Source organism: Eutrigla gurnardus (assembly GCF_963514095.1).
Source record: "Eutrigla gurnardus genome assembly, chromosome: 12".
Lineage (NCBI taxonomy): Eukaryota > Metazoa > Chordata > Actinopteri > Perciformes > Triglidae > Eutrigla > Eutrigla gurnardus.
In genome coordinates, this window is record NC_139926.1 from 4,866,443 (window position 1) to 4,889,532 (window position 23,090).

The following is a 23,090-nucleotide window of genomic DNA, read 5'->3' on the forward strand; positions in this document are numbered from 1 at the left end:
TCACTTATCTCACTGTTGGTGGAAAGTATTTATAATTATGTATCTTTACAGTCTGATACTTCAACAATAACTACAAACTGGGACTTTCTTGACATGTAAAATTATCCTTTAGGTCTGGTGGTGGACCTCAGCCTCTACGATGTGGGTCCTTAATCACAGACATCTTTAAGCACAAGGATATTTTAGACAATGTTGTCCAGTTGTCCAGTTTGGCCCTTTTGCTGTTTCAACACAACCACTCTGCACAAAGCCAGAGCTCTTGAATTAAATGCTCAACAACCGAGATCAGATGTCCAAATACAGCTGCCTCATGCAACAGTGTGTTTCAATAAGAGCTGGCATTGTGCTGAAACATTTAACATGTTTGCGTAGCTCACCAACAGATGGCAGCAGCGCTGCATCACTCAGTTCACATGCAAGGTCTTTTTTCATCATCATCATCATCATCATTATCACTTTTTCTATATGATGGAATTGGCACCCGCGACCCTGAATACAGGATAAGCGGTAGACGATGGATGGAAGAGGGAAGCAAAATGCTACTGTAGAGCAGCACGCCAAGTGTTACTTAATCCATCACAGATTTAATATCTATATTTATATAGAAATCAAATCACTTGCTGTTACATTCAGAATGAATAAGTGTTATCAATCCATTAAAGCAGCAGAGCGCTGGACAGTAATTTCAATTATTACATTCTCTTCATTAAAATTGAGCATGTTAAGATGAAATAAGGATTTGAGGAGTGCTCGGTAATCAAATGAAAGGTCACCACAATAGAGGCTTTTCTCAGGGGACCTTAAGCATGTTGGAGCAAAGAAAATCCTCAGACTCAATGATCTTGACCTTTCTGAACAGCCGAACCCGTGTGAGCTTTGCCACAGTCGTCATTTCCACTGACATTCACTTGTAGCACGTGGAGTTCAAATTGTGCTGCAAGTAGTCGGGAATTCACACCTGGCTGCAACCTTAAAATCCATCATTTTCTGCACAGGAGGAAATAGACACAGTCCTGCTGCATTAATGGACATCTGGAGGAAATTCAGGTTGAAGTCACATCGTACAATTTCTCCTGAAAGGTGTTACAGCTTGAAAAGGTGTTACAGCTGCCGATGAATCATCCGTTGCACGTTGTTGCTCAAACGAGGAAAAAACTGATTTCAACTAAACTCAGCAGTTTTATTTAGCAGCTGGAACTCTACTGTTCATTCACGGTTCACTGAAGCCTCCAAGGTTAGCTAAATGTTTTCTTTAAATTATAAAGGACTCGGATCCGATATCCCTCTTATTACAGGATGCTTCAAATCATCTAATCTGTTTCATAACTTTTCATAAGAACATGGATCGGTCTCATCGAACGCCTCATTAAGCTCCAGCAGTGCTATGATAAAAAAAGAAACACATTCAATGTTAAAGAATGGATATCATTGAAATGGTAATATCCCAGATTGCTTTAATGTTCAATGTTCCATAGTTGAGCTCAGAGACGATCAGTCCTCCTAATACAACCCACTGAGCAATTTGATGCCTAGAATATGTTTAATAGATATATAAGACGCCCAATTGTCTGTAGGCGTCTAGTTTAAATTCAGGGCTGAAGAGTGAAAGTTTAGGAGACGTCTAGTCTTAGCCTGGACATTGCTATGTCTTATACATTATTAATGATGTTTTAAAAATGTGGTGTGGGACTTACACCACACTGAAGCTATATGTAGCCTGACACATGTTAGCCGTTATAAGAGCTAAAGCAGAGGTGAGGCTGAAAAGACTCAGTGGGAATGTTTCAAGTGGACTGAAGAGGACCAGATCACATTATGATCAATTCATGCTTCTTCATGTGCAACAGAAAATAGACAAAATTCATGTTCACACTTTAACTCCAGATATTCATTTGCTGAATTTACCATGAATTGTTCCTGATGTTTTCTGACTTTAAAAAGGCCTGTTTTTACACTCTAGTGTCAAATAAAACAAATATAACAATACATACAAGTTTTCAGCCGTTCATTTCCAAGTTTTAAAGACCTGAAAATGATCACATTCATTTTCCAGACTCCAGAATAAAAGTCTTGTATTTCACTGTTCCTTATTTACACCACACCCACACTACACATTTACTCAAACTGCTATGGAAAAGGAGAATGTGAACAGAAACCATCTGAAGTTTGAGCCTGAGCCATATTGTGACAAGAGCCATTAGGTCATGTAGGTGTGGTACCAGCAAGAGAACATTGAGAGCTCGTGATGAATCACACGAGGCTGAAGAGCTGCAGCGCTCCCCCGGCAGATGTGGAGTGCAGATGCCAGATGGACGTGGAAGGAGCTGCGTAGCCTTCACTCACACTTTTAACTTGTGAAAGATTGTTTAAAAAAGAGAAAAAAACAAGACAATCATGACACAACTGTCGAGCTGCACATGGACGATAAAGGCATGACTCACTTCTCCTTCTCCAGTTGTTTACTGGTATTTGGTGGGAAAGCTTCCCATAGTTCCCTGAAGTGCCTAATAACGATGCATGCTGCATCTCTGAGTGTAAGTGTGAAGACTGTGCATTAAAGAGGCAGAGGGGAGACACCCTGAGTCTTTGTAAGTGAGGGGCTCGGTGAAAGGAGACGCACGCCACAGGCTGTTCAGTGATCACGCCGCCCCCGGCCGTTTATTCATGCAGTCACTTGACACTGGCATACGCTTCAGGATGTGTGGGCAAGGAAGCAGGGTAAGAATGCGGGAGCAGTTTGCAACAGCTAGCCAGCCTGCATAAACAAGGCAATCATAATGACACCAATTAAACTGATAAAATCTATAGAATTTAATTGACCACATGTCACTGAACAATGAGTCAGTAAATAAATATCAAAATGACAAACATCTGCAGAATAAGGTATGGGCACAGGCAACACTTTCAATGAGGGCCACAAACACAAGGCAGCATTGCATAGCTTTGAACCAACACCTAAACCAGAGTCCTGCACCGAGCACACGTGCAAAAAGTGCATGTGACAGACACACAATGTGGGTGATGCAAGTGTGAGGGGATGGAAACACAAGGGATGATGCCATCAGATAGGCTGCATCAGATGGAAGTTTGTTGCTGGAAGGTTTCCTATTTAAACGATATGGAACCTGTTGCACAGTTAAACTATACTAGAAAAGAATGGCGATACCCTGTTATTAAAAACTGAACGATACCAGCGGTTCTGTAAGTATGACAGTGTTTTAATGAGTCGCTCCCATGAGGTGATGTGTGACAGCGGAGCAGTGATGTGAGCAGCTCTGCTAGACGACTGAATGGATCCAAGAGGACGGTTTGAACTTTGCAGCAGTCAACACATAAATGATGGGCATAGAGGACCAGGACCCCGTCACCACAGCCAAATACAGCAGCAGTCAACACATAAATGATGGGCATAGAGGACCAGGACCCCGTAACCACAGCCAAATACAGCTGCAGTCAACACCTGTAACAGGCACTTCACTAATGATGACAACTTCAAGTCTTACTTCCCCGTGTTTCTCAGTCCTAAGTGGACAGAGAGGGAAAGCGGTCCAATGGGGAGAGTAGCATTCTACACTTCCTGTGGTGTCTTCCTCATTTTAGCAGCTTTCCCTCATCAACGTCTCACAGAACTGCATCCCAATTTATTATCATTATGTGTGTTTTTGTTGTGGAAGCCTCTCTCCGTCTCCTGTGCTGCAGTACCACTCTCCACCTGAACCGTTACTGATGTGCCAGCAGGGGCGCTGTTTTACATAAAATGTCTTATTAAATGCCGTTTGCAAATATGAAGTTAAGTATGAAAGAAATCACATAAACTCAAGTATAGGGGGCCTCAGATAAATGCATATCATTACAATTGAATTTTAAGCGTTATATTTAATAGGAAAACTAATTTTAAGTTCTATGTTCTGTCATTTATTACTTGTCATGACTTTCCCCCCTGAGATTCCTGCCGTGGTATCGTTTCAGTATCGGTATGGAGATATTTCAGCAGGGGATCGTGACAACACTAGTTCTGATAGTTTGTGTGTAGGGGGAGAAGGAGTTTTGCAGAACTGGACACATGCAGGACTCTGACCTAAACTACAGCTGCACTGAAAGGAAGTCAAATCAAATGTCATCATCAAACAATGGTGGGAAGTAGACAATGTTCCAAATCAATCCAGTGAAATCCATGAATGATATCAGGCAGTTTCCTCCAAGTCCACACTGAGAGCTGTGCATTGGTGCTGGGATGGAGAGAACAGCTCTACTGTGGTGCAGTAAGGTCTTCTGGGTTTGCTTCCTGGAATGGGAGTATTGAGCTTCCACTTTGTGCCCAGTCTCCCGTCTCCGCTGTATCTCCACAACATGTGTGGGACCATCTGACTGGCAGGTGAAGGCCCATTTGTTCTCTGTTTAAGGTCCCCATCAGACGTTGTAGTCTGGTGCCTTGCCCAGCGGCTGCCTCAGTCTGATCTGCAGGGTCATGAAGGCTCCCACGGCCACGTGGAAGAGGATCTGCCACATGTTCCTCAGTTCATACAGATACATGTTGGACAGACAGATGAGTGCAAACGCCAGGAAGGACTTACTGTTCCTCCAGACAGAGAAGTAGGCAAACAGGTAGCACTGAAACGAGAAGGGATGACAACTGTTTGTGTACTGCAAACGGTGTGTGAAACACGGCATATTCTGCTGGATAGACTCTGATATGACAAATACACAAATATTCACTCTAATTAGTCATTATTTAGGCTACATTTTAAAGCAGCAATCTGGTGCACGTCGCAGGTTAGCGAGGCGGGGTCAGGATTCAAGACGGGTCGGGTGGGTTGCTGACATCGCCGCAATCCCCCCACACACTTCCTTCATTAGGCAATGACACCGGACAATACACTGGACGGGAACAAGCCATTCTGCTCCTCTGCTCTTTTTATAGAGCTATGTCTATCTGATTGTGTGTGTGTGTGTGTGTGTGTGTGTGTCTGCTCGTCGCCATCGCTCTCACAGCTGACAAATACGTGGAAGTACGTCATTTAAAAAACGCAATCACAAACAGCAGTGACACTAAACTACTTATACTAATAATAATTCCAGTGGATGGCTCAATCAGTATCATTATCATCATTTCTTGGATCAATTATATTGTATGTATCATATCTTTTACAGTAGAGCATTCAGCATGCAGAGACCAGACGGCGAAACTATGGCTGAAGATGTGAGCCGTGCTCAGCGCAGCACGTCCATGTTCAGTGTGAGCCCGGGCTAAGTCTCCCCATCAGTCCAACAATTTGTGGTGCTCCATTTAGTATCGGGAGCTGCAGCTGATGAAAATGTCAGGAGAAGTGTGGCGGGGTGGGGGAGTTTCTGCTAATGTTGGTGTAGCTGCGGAGGGTCAGAGTGCAGGGCTGTTAGCCACTGATGAGCTGCTCTTCCAGCATCACTTACCTGATACAGACAGGCCGCCGTGCCCAGGAAGAAGGCAATCACATAATTAAAGTCTTCATCGTCGTTCTGCAGACAGGAAGAAAAGGAATATTTCATGTCTCGACAAGGCGTCATAAAACCATCAAGGCAAGAACATTAATTACACTTTTTTTAGTCTAGTTGTAGTTTAATACAATTTGATGAGACATTAAGGAACTGAATGTACGGCATATGGCAGGCTGATAATTCAGGTTCATTTGACTCTTATTTTGGTAGTTTTCGCCATTACGTTTATCGTTTATGATAACTATTCGTTTTTATGATAATGTAGCGATAATAAAGTCCAGGAAACTTGAGTAGTCAGACAAAAAGACAAATGATCTAAAGCACTTTATTTGGAGGTGAAACCAAAAGGAGGTTGTCAGTTATTCTCCTCGCTGCAGGAACACCTTTCTGAACGTCCATCGATGGCTGCCTGTGTTTCTATGTTCAAATGATTTGACTTGTTTTTAAAGCATCGCAGGTCCTCTGGATATAATTCAATTCAACCTTATTTAGTGTCATACAAAAGTGATCTCAGGACACTTTACACAAACTGTGTGTTAGTTGCTCCACAGTGCAGGACTAAACATTTTAGCTGCATTTTATCCTCAGAGCAGCTGGCAAAAATGTACATTTATTCATCCCTTCATTGATTGTAGTGAATACAACTACAAGAAATTAAGTGATACATTATTATTTTATTAATTCAATTTATTAATAAATACCAATACAATAGAATCAAATCAAAGTACACTAAATTAAGTGATTAATAAAAAAATAATAAAAAAGAATTAAATATTGCAACTTAAATACTATAAAGTGAATAAAGTAATGTATATAATGTCAATAGGATATTCTTCATCAAAGGCTGGATCGGTAGGTTTGAAGTTTACATTAAAGATTTAGAAGACCCTTCAGACAGACTGCCAGCTGCTCTGAGGATCCATGCTGGGGTATGACCATGACATGCTATGAAAACAAGTCATTTCAACATGGACACTGACAGGCAGCAAATGTATGGACTTTCAAAGGGGTGGTTTGTCCTTCTGGTCTGTTCAGCAGTCGTGTTCCTGCCCTTATTTCATATCACTTGTTGTGATCACCTGTTGTTATATTTTATTCTTATTTTATTGTATCTAAGCTGTAAAAGTGTCTTCTATTCTGTGTGTGGCCCTCACCTGTAGTATGCTTTCTATAGCGTGGACGCCTCGCAGCAGGTTCAGACCTCCACAGAGGAGACTGAGGACACAGGACACGATGCCTGGGAGACTCACCAGCTCCAACGTCTGTGTGGGAGCTGGAAGACAGCGAGGACACGGTATTACAAGCTCAGCAAAATCTGCCTTGACAATTGAACTACAAAGACATTAAGAAGAAATCTGCTTCCAAAGGACAGAACATAAACCTCTCCTGAAATGTATTTAGAACTATTATATGCAAGATAAAAGTATAAATCTTTGAATAGCAATGAAAAGCCAAGCATACAGTGCTTTTACATCTTCTTACTTCCAAAATATTCTGGCACAGTAAAAAGATAGATGCGTCACTATTATCAGATTAGCATACTTCCTCCCTCAGGACAAAATGATTTATGTTGGGAGGAAACTGAGACTGGCAAGGGCAACCAACAGAAAGTGAACAAAGCGTGGAGAGCTGCCCTGAAGAGGGTGTTAGAGGGAACACAACCGCTCTCAGTGTCCCGAGGTGGCATCGCTTAGCTCGGGACAGCTGAGGTGTGACGGTGCTTAGAAAACCGTTGTTGTCTGGAGGAGCTGAGGGGTTAGAAGGCTGAACCACAGAGTGACGGATGTGACCGAGCGGAGGGGGTCTGACCACCATGCAGCATCCTCAAAGTAACTGAGGGGGTTTCAATGTGTTTGTGTTGAAGTGGCTAAAAAATAGATAAAAATGTTAAATTGATCCAGTATTGAGGGAGAACGCTGCAGACAGCAGCTGCTAAACGGGGTGTGATGTTATCATGTAGCTTCGTGTTATCAAAAAGATTGTCAATGTGCTGACTAGGGATGTCAGTTTGTCAGACACCCAATTTAAAAATGAATTAAACCTGCTATAGCCATCCAATGTTAATGTTTTGTAAATAGGGCTGCACAATATTGAAACAAAACTAACATTGCGATATTTCTTTTCTGGCAATATATATTGTGACATGAATATATATGGGAATTTTCACCCAAAATTCTGTACATTTTAAAGGTAAGTGCATCAGTTTGATGCACTTTCAGAGCTAAACTAAGAGTCTAGATCTATACACAATTGTGTGCCTGAGGAAAATTCGTAAACTCACTGGTGTACACAAACAAAGCAGCAGGTAAAGGAGACAGGCTGTGTTTCCAGATGGGTCAGGTGGGTTCAGGCTCCTCCCACTCTGGACAGTCGACCAGGAGCCCCCTTCCTCCCTCGGAGAGAGGGGGCGGGGTTACTAAGGAGGCAGCAAGGTCAAGGTGAGGGCTGCTGGAAAGCTCACAGTCAGATCCACGAGACACTTTTAACACGTAGCTTTCCAAGACCACCTGATATAGACGGTCTACGGAGAAATTATGTTTTGGAGAGGCTCCTCCCACACACAGTAGGCAGTGTCCAATTATTTTCTCCGGCCTGACTTTTTGTGTTGGGCGGGGTTTTCACAGTCCTGCCAAGGCCACAGATGCCATTTAAAAAAAATGTTTTATGTCCGAGCATTTAATGTATTGATTGCTATCGGTATGTTTCAATTAATATAAGAGAAAGTGTTGTGTGTCTGAATAGAATCACCTACTCAACCTTTAATTTGCTCTGAGAGTGAATCAGCTGGTCCCTTCTCGACGTGGCCAACCTGTTTTACCTCTGTTAAAGGTTTTCTTATGCGATGTGAGGATCCCAGGACAGAGGATGTCTGATGTTGTACAGATTGGAACACTCTTGAGCCCAATTTGTGATTTTGAGCTCTATAATAAGACCTCATTTAAACTTGATCAAGTAAACGGTGAAGAAAAAGGTTTCATTTCTCTCTAGGGTTCTTTGCATAATGTTGTCAGACACTTATAATAGCAATTTGAGCCTGTCAGTGATAACAACAAGCACTTTAAGTGGACTGACATGATTATATTACAGCGTGTTTAGCTGGTGCAGCATTCTCACTCAATATAGGACTAATAAAAAAAACTGTTGTCACTGAGACACAAAAACATGGGCCTGGCGTCAAGGTTGAAAAATGCCAGCTACTCGTTAAGGCTCATTATTTTTACGCATCTACGCTAACCTCTTCAGGAGCAGCCATTATTGTTTTGAACAAACAATCACCTTTCCCTGACACCTTGCACACACCTTTACTACGGCAGTAGCTCCTCACAGGATGCCGATTGGTCCGTGCTCTGGCTTACCAGAGACAAACGCATCGACAACCATGCTGCCTGCAAGGTTAGCACTAAACAGGACAGTCCAAGACAAGCATCGCCTGTTAAAATGCTCATTTGGGAACCTGCACCTTTAAATGTTATAACAAGCACATGGAAGAGTCAACTAAATGGTTTGTTGTAAACTGATGAAAAAAACCAAGAGCGCTGTCGGCGCTTAACCTTTAATCGGTTAACTACCCAGAATACTTTTAACGCATGCCGGTCTATAGGTTCATTTACAGCCTCTTTCTTAACTAGTCGAGCTGTTTCGAAAGAACACAGCTCCGTGGCTCCGAGGACCCATTGCGGCAAGTCCGGTGTGTGCATGCACACATACCAGCCCGCTGCCATGTTAATGTGTGTGTGAGTCACGTGTCGCTCGCAAAATAAGGGGATCCAGGAATTCAAAATCAATGTGTCGTTTGATTGGCTCTTCTGATCAGCCTTTAGAGAGACCACCAATCAAATTATTTAGAAGAAATATCAGCTGATAGCAATCGTTGGCCGATCAGCTGCAATAACCGCCAAAGCCAACAGAAAATGAAATAACATTTATAAAAAAAAAAACCCTAAAACTGGATGGAGACGGCCCTACAAAATGCAGTGGCAAAGCTCATTGAGTCAATAGTGTTGCGGCAAAAGGAAAGTGCCTATTGTATGGTACTTCAATTTATTGTTGTTGTTTTTTTGTCGCTTAAAATGTAACCTCTTAGTTACTGGTTAATGGATGTAGTAATAATGCAAAATGAACTAAAATGACATCGCTACCAACAGCTCAAAAAGCGATATGAATGACATCCGGAGTGCTGTAGTAAAGGAAACAGCACTCCGATGAAATCACCAGTGACCTTCCTACGTCATTGTGTTACAAGTTTAATGACAGTAAGATGAGATTGAGAAAAGACATCCATCCCTAGAAGGGATACAAGGATGAGGTCTGTATGGGGCAGGTATGTATGTGTGGCAGCGGCTCATGTCCTACCGATGCCTTTGTACTTGGAGGGCGCGTGCACTGAGAATCCATTGACGGCCCGCAGGTCCTCAGGAGAGAGCTGGTAGGGCGGTCGCAGCTTGATCTCTGTCTGCATGTCAGCCAGGTTGATCTTGGTGGACAGGGAACGAGGGCTGTTGTAACGCTGTTTGGTCTTCTGGATGAAGGTGTCTGACGGATACAACAACAAGGTGGTTAATCACACAGGGAGAAAAACCAGGGAGATGCATAGATCATTTATATGGAGCCAGACGTTCTGTCAGCGATAAATGACTGAGTAACAAATCAATCGACAACTAGGTAACCTCTCACTAGCCTCACTCTTTCAGAGGGGTAGTGGTGGAGGACAGGGGATGTCAGGACAGATAAACGGTCAACTCGATTTTTATTTACTTTTGCTCTTATTGCATAATGTTGTGATTTGTTTTTTATCGTTTCATCTATAGTACTGTTTTACCATTGTTTAAATGATATCCTAGTTTTGTCCTGCTTTTGTTTGGCATCACTGTTCGGCTTTCTGTTGTTATGTTGACTTGTCTTATCTTGTTTTGCTCTGTCTGTCAAAGCACTTTGTAAACTGATTTTAAAGGTGCTGTATAAATAAAGTTGTTATTGTTATCATTATTATTATTATAAGAGAAGATGCCATATGGAGTGACAAGTATAATATAATAATAATAGTATAATATAATAATAATATAATCATAAAAAAGAAATAAACATGAATGAATTCAAATTGATTGTGAAAGTGTAAAAGCACTAACAACATTACGATTGAGGTATATGTGGGCCATCCCAATGCTCTATTGTGTCCAATCATTTTTGCATTGATCCCATTTACAACAAAGATTAAGTACTGAATTTAGCCAATCTTTACCACCCCAGAATTGATAAATGGTCAAAAACACTTCAAAAGTCCACATTAAAGCAAGAGGCACCATAGAAAAATACATGCCGTGTTCTGGTATGTAAAACTCTTGACAGTGGAGATTTTGTCAAAAAGTGCATTGGATGATGAGCACTTCCGCTCATTATTGAGATAGTAGTCATATTCAAATTAGAAAGGAGAAATAAAATATTTAAACTGAATGTGATTGGCATAAAGTGGGCATGTCTGTAAAGGGAGGGACTCGCGGTTGCCAGAGAACCACTTGTATTCACATATCTTGAGGTGAGAGGTCAAGGGACCCCTTTCAAAATATCCATGCCAGTTTATCCCTCACCAACATGTAATAATAATAATAATAATAATAATAATAAATTGTATTTATAATGCCCTTTTCATCCAAAGATCTCAAAGGGCTACAGGTTAAAAGCAGTTTTGTTGAAAATAAAAAAATAAGCAATTAGCAATGTAGCAATTATACAATTATATTGGCCAGATATTTGTGACATAAAAGTGTGATATCGTCCCATGCCTACCAATAATCATGCCGCCCTACTCAGGATACACCTTAACGCTAGGTTGGGATGATTGCAGAAAGTAAATATCATAATTAAATGTTACATTTGTTTTTTTTAGATTTTCCCTAAACCTGCCTTATCCTCAAAACAAGCCTTTCATTAAAAATTGTAATGAAAACATGCTTCAACATTAGGCTCATTTTAAACGGGTGCATATGCCCATATTGTTATTGAGCGAGTGACATCATAAGGTTTACCATGTGATAGTTGGCTGAAACATGCTGTAAAACTCTATGGAGCTCACCAAATTCAATAAAGGAGTACGGTCGCACGGCGCTCCTGATGCGTTTGGTGTCGTAGGTGACGATAAACTCCTTCTGCAGCTCATCCAGGAAGCAAAAGGCCAGCACATTGGGGTAGTTTGCAGTGCACACCATCAAGTATCCAACACCCAGTGCACTCGTAAAACTGGAACACACACACACACACACTACATTATTGCTTTTCAATTCATGCACTGAACTCTTTCTGCAGACAGAAACACTGGGGAGACTAAAAAAAAACCACTGTAGTATTTCTGATTTTGGATACTAAACTTTTTCAGGACATCTGTGCCTAAAATCCACACATTCACAGCTAATTAAACATGATTCTCATTCATATGCACCACAGCACTCTACCTTTTGGCCCTGCAGTGTTAATTGATGCACTGAGCACAAATTAAATTCCCCAGATACAAAGAGTTTTACATTACCGGAACAGCTCAATTATAGAGGGAGGTAGGTTATCACAGCAACATCTACACTGATGTGGAACATAAATGTCTACGAAGATGGATGTGATTTTTTTTAACCTGCTGCTTCAGGTTTTCTTTCTTTCTAAGAAGAATGACACACAGAAATGTTATTAATTTTTCTTTGATGGAATATGTTCATACATATCAGAGAAGAATCAGAGAAAAACATTTTCTATACTGTGCACGTAGGGATATTAAAGAGTCAACTATTTATTATTGATCTTTAATTATGTATATTTATCTATTTATGTATTAATTAAAAACTATGAATTTGTTTCTGTTGACAAGAATGTTAAGGTGTATTAAAGGATAATAACCTCTTCTACTCCTTGCGGACACCGGCGTCCTCGGCCAGTTTTACTGTCTAACATAAGGCATCCACTGGTAACACAACCATCTCATGCTAGCTTGTCTAAACAATGTTGGGCAACATTTTGTTGAGGCATAAACGAGTGTGGTGATTTGCAGTTGTCCCCTGACATCTGGACTCAAGATGTGAATGAAAATGGTTCTATGGGTACCAACGGGTCTCCCCTTTCTTTACAGATCCGCCCAAAGATATTTTGGTTTATTCTGAATGTATTTGAATATTTCTGTATGCCGGGGTCCCTGAACAGCCTTGAATTACGTAACCTCTAAGATAATCATAGCCTCATGAAACTCTACAACCACACACTAGAGACTGGTGACATTCAGAGCATGAATGGATTTGTTCTAACTATTACCGGTATGTTGATTATTCTTTACACATGACATTTCTTGTATTTCTATCCTGGAAGAGGGATCCCTCCTCAATTCCTCTGCCTAATGTTTGTCCTTTTCCCCCAATTATAGGGTTATTAGTGAGTTTTTCCGGGTCTGATGGACCGCATATTACGCTTCAGTATGTAAGTAAAGGTTATTTAGAGCCTCTTTAAAGAGTAGACATCCCAGAAGAAACAGTAGTTTCAAAGGGTCCAAAGGGAATGAAGTTCAAAATGAAGATCCACAACTTCAGAAGGCACTCTCCTTTAGTCCTCAGTTTTAAGGTCGTGCCTGATCAGAAGACCTCAGGCACCTACTAGTGATATGATATTGAGCAGTAACAGCTCACTGATGCAGGCAGGGGTCTGACCATGCACAGCTCTAAAAGTGATGAAAACAATCTGACAATGGGTTGTGAGTTTTATGGGCAACAGTGAAAAGATCAGCGCCTCACAAAAGTCTATGTTCCGCTTTGACAAGTTTGTTACCACCTCTGACATCCTACTAGCGGACAAATGCCATTATCATGACAGTCTCAGGACACAATGATCAGAACATCAGTCCTTATAATATCTTACTACCATATCAGAGAATATATCATTACTGTCACCATGAGTTTTACCTGAGTAAAAGATAAAATATAGTTTGATAAAAGTCCAAAAGGTATAGTTTACGATCCATAAATATGAGTTCCAGCATGAATATCATAGAATGAAAAGTAGTGCATGTTAAGTATAAATTATATCAAACACAGCCTCATCCTTATGTGACAGGAAAGATAAACAGGGCTTGAACTTGTGTTCCAAAAATGTCCAAATTATACCTTGCCGTTAAAAATGGTACAATACTCTGTTTTATTAGTAGCAGTACTTAAAGTATGAGGGTTTTAAGAAGAGCTGTTCCTATTAGTGGTGTGATTGTGTGACAGCGGTGTCTGTATCAGGAGAACTCTGTTTTAAAAAAAACAAAGAAAATAACAACGCAGCTCTAATTAAGGACCAAATTAGACTGGATCTGCCCAAGCCTCTCCTGTAATTCTTCGAACACAAAATCCACCAAAGAGCACTTGTTAAAGTCTTATTTTACCATGTTTCTCAGCAACGTTAAGTGGACAGAAAGTAAAAGCAGTCCGACGGTTTTCACAAACACCACTTCAACTCAACACAGAGCTTTCTACAGTTACTGTGGCATCTTCCTCAACTTAGCAACTTTCCCTCATTATCTAGATCTTCATCTGAATATATTATAATTGTGTGTTTTTGTTTTGGAAGCCTTTCTCCCTCTTCCTGAAACTGATGGGTGCTGTTTTAACAAATTATTATTAAATGCTGCTGAACACACCATCGCTCAAGTTCCTATGAAAGTATAAAGTAAAAGAAACCATGTAAACTCAAGTTCAGGGACATCAGATAACATACTGCATACCATGTACATTATTTTTAATTAATAGGAAAACAAATTTACAGATCCATGTTCTTATCATGACTTTTTAAATGTTTACCATGGTATGGTTACAGTATAGACATTTAGGCACAGTATTTTATCAAAGTCACAATTTGGGTACCGTGACAACGAAGTCATGTAGAAGGACTCTCCTCCTGCTTTCATGACACACAGACATAAACAAACATAAAAACAGCACCTAAAGGGAGTATCGCAGAACAGATTAACCTGTGTCTTTAGATACCGCCTGACACATTTTCACCTTCACTGTCCCCTGAAACTCTTCTTCACATGCTTCCGGGTCTCAATGATGAAAGAGTCTCTTATCAAAAGAGATTCTGGTTGTTGAAAGCTCTTGCTTTTAGCTGGCTCATTGCCAAGTCTAAGTTTATTTTGAGTTCATCTTCTCTTTCTTAATAAGACCAATTAGCACTGAACAAACAGTGCTTGAGAGCGTTTCAAAGCATTTCCCCCGAGCACCAGCGGGGCTTTTAGACACAGTTTGACACCTCAAATGAAGGCCTGGCTGTCAAATCACTCAAATTAAAAAGCATTTTTTCATCAAAGTTGTGTAAGAGGGTCAAGAAGAGAGCAGACAATCTGTCAGCAATAGACTGGTTAATCACCCATGGGTGGCAAATCTCTAAACTCTATTTAATTAAAAATATGTTGAGTGAATGAATACAAATGCTGCTCTTATCTAAAAAATACTAGTTATCCACAGTGTATCATAACTGCATGTACTTATTAAGACTGTTTAAATCATGTGTGGCTTGAATTTTTCTACATGGCACTATTACATACAAAGTCTTTGCAAAGATGCAAATACACACAAATTTAATAAAAAAAACAGAATGCACAAATTGAATTGCCGCAAGTTGAAATACTTCAACTTGACGCTGTGTCACTAAAGCCTATCAATATTAAGATTCTCCTTCTGGCGTCCTGATTAGGGGTGTAACAATACATGTATTCGTATTAGGGATGCAAATTATCGAGTAATTCATTAATCGATAGTTGTTTCATCTTATCGATCGATGATCGATTAATTGATAAGCGGCAATTCTTCTGAGAAGCTGAATTTCCCTCTGAATAGGTTCCATCTACTGTATACGTAACATAAAATGCTATCTTCCTTATGATATGAAGAAAAATGCAAATCATATTTTGAATAATTTCATTTTAATGCATTAATTTGGGGAATTTTGAGAACCAAATATGACATATCGTTTCCTGACCAATTTCTTACAAACTGCTGGTACTGATACAAATGTTGACATACTAAATGGGTTGAGGAGTTTAAGCATTCAAGAAAAGATCAAAACAAAAATGACTAAAACACAGTGCTGAGCCTTTAAACTATTAGTTTATTCTGACTACTATTATTATTATTATTATTATTATTATAATAATAATAATAATAATAATAATAATATAAGTGGGTGACTATTCCTCAGCCTTCCTTGGTGTTTTGGTTTTGACTAAAGCCCCGTTCACATACGTCGCTACTCGCCCATCTCTGAGCGACAACTGTCAATGAATGTGAATGTGTTCTAGCGGAATGTGGACCAGGACAGGCGATGCGATGTGGGCGGGGACGGAGATAAAATAAGTTTTTCTGCGATGCGAGTGAAGCGAGTACCAATCGGAATGTAGAATAGAGATGATTGACAGTTGACGTCAACAGAGAGTTGCCGCTTGAACTCAGTGAATTTTTTTTGCCAGCGAGTAGAATTCAGCGAGAAAGCGAGTGACGGGCGAGTAGCGACGTATGTGAACGGGACTATACGCGCCGTCAAACTCGCCAGCTTGAGGGGGGGTCGGCGCGGGGGACGCCTTGCCATGGCGACGGGGGAAAACAGAAAGTTGATGAGCCAAACCAGCCGCGTGGATTTCCCCTTATAATAAGCGCTGCGCAATCGGAATCAAAATAATTTTGATAACATTGAGACTATGGCGGCATAAATTAGACTCGTCAATGTGTGGGAAACACTGCTCGTCTTGTTGGTGTCGTCAGAGCCCTGCTTCGCTTGTGATCGCGCATGTGCGTCAAGTACGTCTGGCGTCAAGCGCGCCCTCACGTGGACTGGCGGGGAATTACGGGTTCAAAACGCAATTAATGGCAATTAATTTATTTTAATCGAGTCATTTCTTATCGACAATTAATCGATAATCGATTAATTGTTTGCATCCCTAATTCGTACTGAACCGAAATGGTACGGGGGTCATGGTTCGGTGCGTGGATTTACACGGAGAATACACGGTATAAAAATAAATAAAACTGGCGTGCGAATTAATTACGGAACTACTGTTAGAGGCCGTCCATACAGATCCAGTGTTTTCGGCGCCTGACTTTTTTGAAACCAGGTCTCAGGGTAAAAAGAAAAAACGGCACCTGTGCTCGTGAACGTGCTGCATCAGATATTCTGCTCGTCTGTACGACAGCGTATCAGGGCCACTGTATGAAAAAAACGGAGCCGAGAGGGGGGCGATATTTCGGGAAAAAAGTTGCAGAATTGCTACTTTTTACGATGCTAGCAAATAACCAATGCATTTATTTTTTTAATTCATCCATTTATACTGTATATTTATATATATATATATATGTACACGGGGGGCTTCTAACCGACGTGTACACGGTTACACGTTTAAATTTGCGTCATATAACCACTAGAGGGTTTCCATTCAACCGCAGCCTAATCCCATTTAATCAAAGCCATTGTAAGTGGTTGCGCATGGATCCCGTGCTGTTACTATTAAATTAAAGCCAACATCCCATATGACCTACTTGACATTGTATGGTCCAGTCTTCAGTGTGCAGCGGTCCGGGAACTGGCTGAGTTTCTTGGAGAGACCCTTGAGGTGCTTCTTGGTTTCCTGAAGCTCTTTGTCCTGCTCATAATCAGTGGATGCAGAGAGAGGCAGGCCATCCCCGACCCGAACCACAGAGGCAAATACCACCATAGACATCTTACAACTCTGGTAATCTGACATCAAAAGAGGGAAGAAAGCTTGTTGAGAGTATAGCAATAATGTGTTGAATATTCAATGTTGTTGTTCAATATGAAGCTCTCGTTTCACACTATTAAACATGCATTTTTTTTAAATAAAAGATGTGTTAATCATAAATACTTTAAAGTATAACAGAAACTATTCACAAAATCAAAATATATCTGCAACTACGATGTGATAACAAATTCATTTTTAATTATATCTATTAACCAAATATTTGCAAATGTTTCCATCCAAAATGTTCCCTGTTATATTACCATTAAATGATGGGTTTAGATGTTCGACTGGTGGTCAGACAAAACAAGAAATGTAAAAGATGTCACTTGACATGTTTTACATGATAACATGTAAAGTCAACGCACAGACAGACACGACCTGTTGCAAATTCGCACAACGAGACAGATGCGATGTGATGGACGCAAAATGTTAAATATTTATGATAGGATCTTACGTTTCATACAGAGACCGAACCAAACTATGAGTACAAACCAGAGACTGTCTTAGAAATTCACAATTCCATAAATACCCAACTAGACAGACTAAGAACCTTCATCCTTCAACCTTGCCACTTTTCTATCAAATTTCATGGAGTTATCTTGTGGAATAGGATACATTTAATGGATTCCTGTGTCATTGACTAAATATCTCGCTGTCAAAGACAGATATTACTCTTGCTCGTCGGCAAGAGTGTTTGACTGAACTTCTATCCTCATTTTTTATATGTAATTTTGTATTACAATAATGGGCCCTAGTTTCGTGGCACAGCCAGGGCGGCGCAGGGCGGCGCAGGGTGGCGGAGCCGGCGTAATGCAAGTTTCGACCCGCGCAGCCTTGTGCACGGTCAGTTTGGCAGTTTGGTGGATCGCCTGCGCCAAGATGGGTGTGGCGGCGCAGCAGGGGGAGGCGTCACAGATTCAGCTTGGCGTAGCGGAAGTTTCGTGGCAAAAAGCCTCGCCGAGACTTCGCCGAAAGCGAAATGTGCTGATAATGTAATTTTAGATTGAATTTTTGGGTGCTTTATTGGGAGTAGGGTACTTTGTATTTCTTTCATGTGTTTTGGTGTGTGTGTGTGTGTGTGTGTGTGTGTGTGTGTGTGTGTGTGTGTGTGTGTGTGTGTGTGTGTCTGTGTGTGTGAAACAACTCAATAAATGAAGAAAATAAGATAGACTAAAGTGTTGCTTATATTAGGCATGCAAGAGCCTGTCCCTGGGACACATTCCATTTAAATCCAGGTGGGCCAGCTGATATATTCTGAACCTCTGCGGCTCTGAATCCTGATCAGAACCGGTCTGTGGTGGGTCGTGTTAGGACCATGGACAGCTCCAAAGACCGGATGAAGGGCCGCTGAGGAAGAGCTTGGAAGAACTACATCACAACGACGGGCTTACAGCGCATTATGAACATGTTATAGCTTCAACACAGACTGAAGACTCAACATTCCCAGCCGGTTTCATTAACTCAAAGAACAACATGACATGACGGTTTGACAAGAGGGGGATGTTTATCCTCGCTAGCTGAGCTTAGGAGCGGGTCCGCAGCTAGCGATTGTTTACCAATACATCTGTTCAGCCGAACACTTTGTGCGTTAGCTAGCTACGGGGTTCGTGTTTTCTATAACGCAGGTGGCTATTTTACAGTATGCAAACTAGCCAAAATAGCTACACCATAGCGAGTTACCCAGCTAGCCACCGTTAGCAGGTAACTGCGTTAGCTTGCTCACCAACACTCCTTCCGGCTACGCTAGCAGGCTAGGGAGCTAGCAGCTAGCTACTTTGCATTGCCACACAAACGGGACTCAAAGTTATGAGCAAGCCTGAATAAAACACGTCTGGCAAATTAAGATAGTAGATTTAGGTAGTTAATACCCACCTGAACGAGTATAGCATCATGTGGACATCTGTCTTATGCAGCTAAGAGACAGGCGGCTAGCAAGTCACAGACGGCGCTGATGGAAGATTCAGTACCGTACGTGTTTACGTGGCTGTTTCGCTGGGCATTGTGGGTAATGTGAACCTCTCATCAGCATCACAGAAAAAAACAAAGATGCTCTGTTGTTATTAATAAATATATACATGTACAGTATACACTGTGTGTGTGTATATATATATATATATATATATATATATATATATATATATATATATATATATATTATTATTTTCAAATCCAACCAGTTAAAAGACTAACTGAAAAGCCCCATGAATTTCTCTAGGTTTGTGAAAGACATGTGAGGATTAGGATTTTATTTTAAATCCAAAGGCCTAGTGACTTTATCAGAGTGCATAGTATCCTGGATCCATGTAATAACTGGCCTTTAAAAATAAAAATCGGCCTGCCTCTATGGGAGTTTAACATAGGGGTGTTACAGGGGTAACCCTGTATTTTAATGAAGAACATTTATTTCTTTACGATACATTATTCATTCACAAAGAAAATTGGTGTCCTAAAAGGTAGGATTTTTTTTCCTGGTAACCAGTCTATCACAGGTAGACTGGTTACCTGGTTATTTACTTAATTCTTAACCCAAGGACAATTTAAAATATTAAAATATTTTCAGTCACATCTTGAACATTGCAATTAGAAAATCTCTTTCTTAAACCCCTCTGCAATCAAGATACAATAACAAAACTTCTTAACACAAAAGTATCAATGCGAGGTGGAAAAAGAGCTTGAACAAAAATGCTACTAAATAAGACCTATTTCAAGTCCAATATTAGTAGACAGTAGGTGGGTAAACAGTGAATAGTGTGCTACAGCAGTATATCGCTCTTTAACTCCACTCGTTAATATTCATGAGCTCATTAACTTGTTCTTATGAAAGATACTATGTTTCATAATTTAAATGTTCGTTACATCTTTGTTTATCCTTTTATTCTCTCTTCTCTATTTGCTCCAGTCGCTACTTTCTCACTGAAATAAATTGGCCCTTCTGCCGGGCATCACAAGTTGAGTGTTTTTTTAATGTTAAAATTAAAATAACATGAAAAATGAATGACGCGTACCCAGAGCCTGCCAAGGTTTAGTGCTCCATTCAGACCTGAAATAGGCCATCCACTGGCATCAGCATTTTTCCTCATACATATCCTGTTCAAATATGGAGAGGAAAAACACAACTTTGGCAACAGGAAAAAAAAACAATACAGAGATGGTTAGTGGCCTCATCCTTCACCTACACATGTAATCTCCCCAGAGCCCAGCAATGTGTCAGGAGCCCCCCCCCCTCTCTCTCTCTCTATAAGACAGACCTGCAACGTGGATGATGGATGTCTGCTGCTGCTGACAGGTTGATGAATCGCCACAGGTCTCAGCAACTGTTTAGTGCACAGAGTGTCAGGTGTGGGGAAGGCATCGCCGTCCGTCATCCACAGCGACACGGTCTCTAAACAGAACTGCAAACACATCAGCATTCAAATGCATCGCGGCCAATTCCCACTCTGTCTCTGGATGTCATCATTACACATTTACATTTCAACTTGCAGCTCAGCGTTTCTGGAGAGCTGTGACATATCTAAAAATATACCTGCAGAACATTATCTTGGTTCACCTGCAGGGTTTTCAGGAAATTCACGAGAAGAGATTTTTAAGGACGTGTCTTTGGTGAGAATGAAAACAGTTTAAACAATCCAAACTCTACTTAAACTACAACCCAATGAACTGGACTACACAAAATGTGTGTGCTTCATACAAAGTAATGTCCAATGTACAAATACATCAAACTAAAGCAAACTAACTGTGACTGTGCTTTGTGTTACTAAAGCACCTGAAAATGACACTGGAGTGTTTGAAAACTGAAATCTGTGTGATACTGTGGGTACGGCCATCACAGACTCAATGTTCATTTCACCTAACAATGAAAACTGTTGGGGAGACCAAGCGGCATGGTGACCATTAGATTAGGTTTCTTTTTTCTTTTCTCTTCTTTTTAGGTTTTACATCAAGGGCCCTAGTTTCGTGGCGCAGCGCAGGGCGGCGGAGGGTGGCGGAGCTGGCGTAATGCAAGTTTCGACCCGCGCAGCCTTGTGCACGGTCAGTTTGGCAGTTTGGTGGATCGCCTGCGCCAAGATGGGTGTGGCGGCGCAGCAGGGGGAGGCGTCACAGATTCAGCTTGGCGTAGTGGAAGTTTCGTGGCAAAAAGCCTCGCCGAGACTTCGCCGAAAGCCCACCAGCTCCAACCTGGTCTACTCTCGGCGCAAGGCGCAAATAAAGTCCATTCATTCAAGGCGAATTACAGCTGGCGGAGTGGAAGATTGGCTGACGGCGCGCAGTGCGCACACGTCACCGAGACCTCACAGGCAGGTTTCCACAGTTCCAGGCACATTTAAATGCAATAAATAATCACAACAAACACTATTTAATGCAACTAATTGAATCAACACGTGAATTTATATCTATATAGATTGTCCCGCCCCTCCTTGAACCGACACCTTACCGTGGTGGAGGGGTTTGAGCACCTGAATGATCCTAGGAGCTATGTTGTCCGGGGCTTAATGCCCCTGGTAGGGTCTCCCAAGGCAAACAGGTCCTAGGTGACAGGTCAGACTAAGAGCGGTTCCAAAACCCCTTATGAAGAAAAAACATAAAAGGAAGTTTACGTCGCCCGGATTGGCGTCACCGGGGCCCCACCCTGGAGCCAGGCCCGGGGTTGGGGCTCGCAGGCGAGTGGCTGGTGGCCGGGTCTGTGCCCACGGGACCCGGCCGGGCGCAGCCCGAAGGAGTGACGTGGGCCCGCCCTCCTGTAGGCCCACCACCCGTAGGAGGGTTCAGAAGGGGCCGGTGCGGTGTGATTTGGGTGGCTGTCCTGGGCGGGTGCCCCGGCGACCCAATCCCCGGACGGTGACTCTAGCCATGGGGACATGGAATGTCACCTCACTGGGGGGGAAAGAGCCTGAGCTAGTGCGGGAGGTAGAGCGTTACCGGCTACAGGTAGTCGGGCTCACCTCCACGCACAGTCTGGGCTCTGGAACCCAACTCCTTGAGAGAGGCTGGACTCTCTTCTACTCTGGAGTTGCCCGCGGTGAAAGGCGCCGAGCTGGTGTGGGCTTGCTTATAGCCCCCCAGCTCAGCCGCCATGTTTTCCCCAGTGAACGAGAGGGTCGTTTCCCTGCGCCTTCGGGTCGGGGATAGGTCTCTCACTGTTGTTTCGGCCTACGGGCCAAACAGCAGTGCAGAGTACCCGGCCTTCTTGGAGTCCTTGGGAGGGGTACTTGAGAGTGCTCCAACCGGGGACTCCATTGTTCTACTGGGGGACTTCAACGCTCACGTGGGCAATGACAGTGTTACCTGGAGGGGCGTGATTGGGAGGAACGGCCTCCCCGATCTGAACCCGAGTGGGGTTCTGTTATTGGACTTCTGTGCTAGTCACGGTTTGTCCATAACGAACACCATGTTCAAGCATAAGGGTGTCCATCAGTGCACGTGGGTGCAGCATTGTCTGCAGTGCTTTGCCTTCGTTGACCAACTATCTCCTTTATGATTAATGGGGCAGCTCATAGTGTTTTCTTGACGAGGAGGAAATTAAAGAACAGAAAGGAGAAGCTTGATAAACCCTGAAACTGTGGACACTTAACTGTGTTTTTGTTGTTGTCTGAGTCTTCATCTCGCTGTGAGGCCACAGTGCTACCAACTACACCACCGTGCGGCCCTGAAATTAGGAATATCTTGAAATATTTAAAGAAAAAATAAATAAACAATTAAAATCAAATAAATAATAATATTAATAATAATAAATTGAATTTATATAGCGCCTTTTAAGGTACTCAAGGTCGCTTCACAATAAACAAAAGGGGGAAGTAAGAGTGTGTGTGTGTGAAGTAAGTCAGTATAAATGCACAGGGCACTAGGGTAGGGTAGGGTG

General features: G+C 41.8%; 1 protein-coding gene across 1 annotated transcript; it reads right to left on the reverse strand.

Annotated features, from left to right (window-relative positions):
• Positions 1-2,787: 2,787 nt before the first annotated feature.
• sec22a (SEC22 homolog A, vesicle trafficking protein) lies at positions 2,788-19,227 on the reverse strand. Its single transcript, XM_084023771.1, has 7 exons — positions 19,106-19,227; positions 17,013-17,211; positions 11,546-11,709; positions 9,829-10,008; positions 6,630-6,748; positions 5,431-5,496; positions 2,788-4,611 (listed from the first exon to the last, which is right to left on the reverse strand). The coding sequence occupies exons 2-7, from the start codon at positions 17,192-17,194 to the stop codon at positions 4,411-4,413; spliced, it is 912 nt and encodes a 303-aa protein (XP_083879897.1). The 5' UTR covers positions 17,195-17,211; positions 19,106-19,227; the 3' UTR covers positions 2,788-4,410.
• Positions 19,228-23,090: the final 3,863 nt, after the last annotated feature.

What these genes read in the sequence shown, in the direction of transcription:
- sec22a (XM_084023771.1), bottom strand. Translation starts at nt 17,194, where the DNA reads ATGTCTATGGTGGTATTTGCCTCTGTGGTTCGGGTCGGGGATGGCCTG. An exon ending in GTACTCCTTTATTGAATTTG is followed by an intron (nt 10,009 to 11,545) that starts GTGAGCTCCATA and finishes TGTATCCGTCAG; the next exon opens with ACACCTTCATCCAGAAGACC. An exon ending in CGGCGGCCTGTCTGTATCAG is followed by an intron (nt 4,612 to 5,430) that starts GTAAGTGATGCT and finishes TTCTCGTTTCAG; the next exon opens with TGCTACCTGTTTGCCTACTT.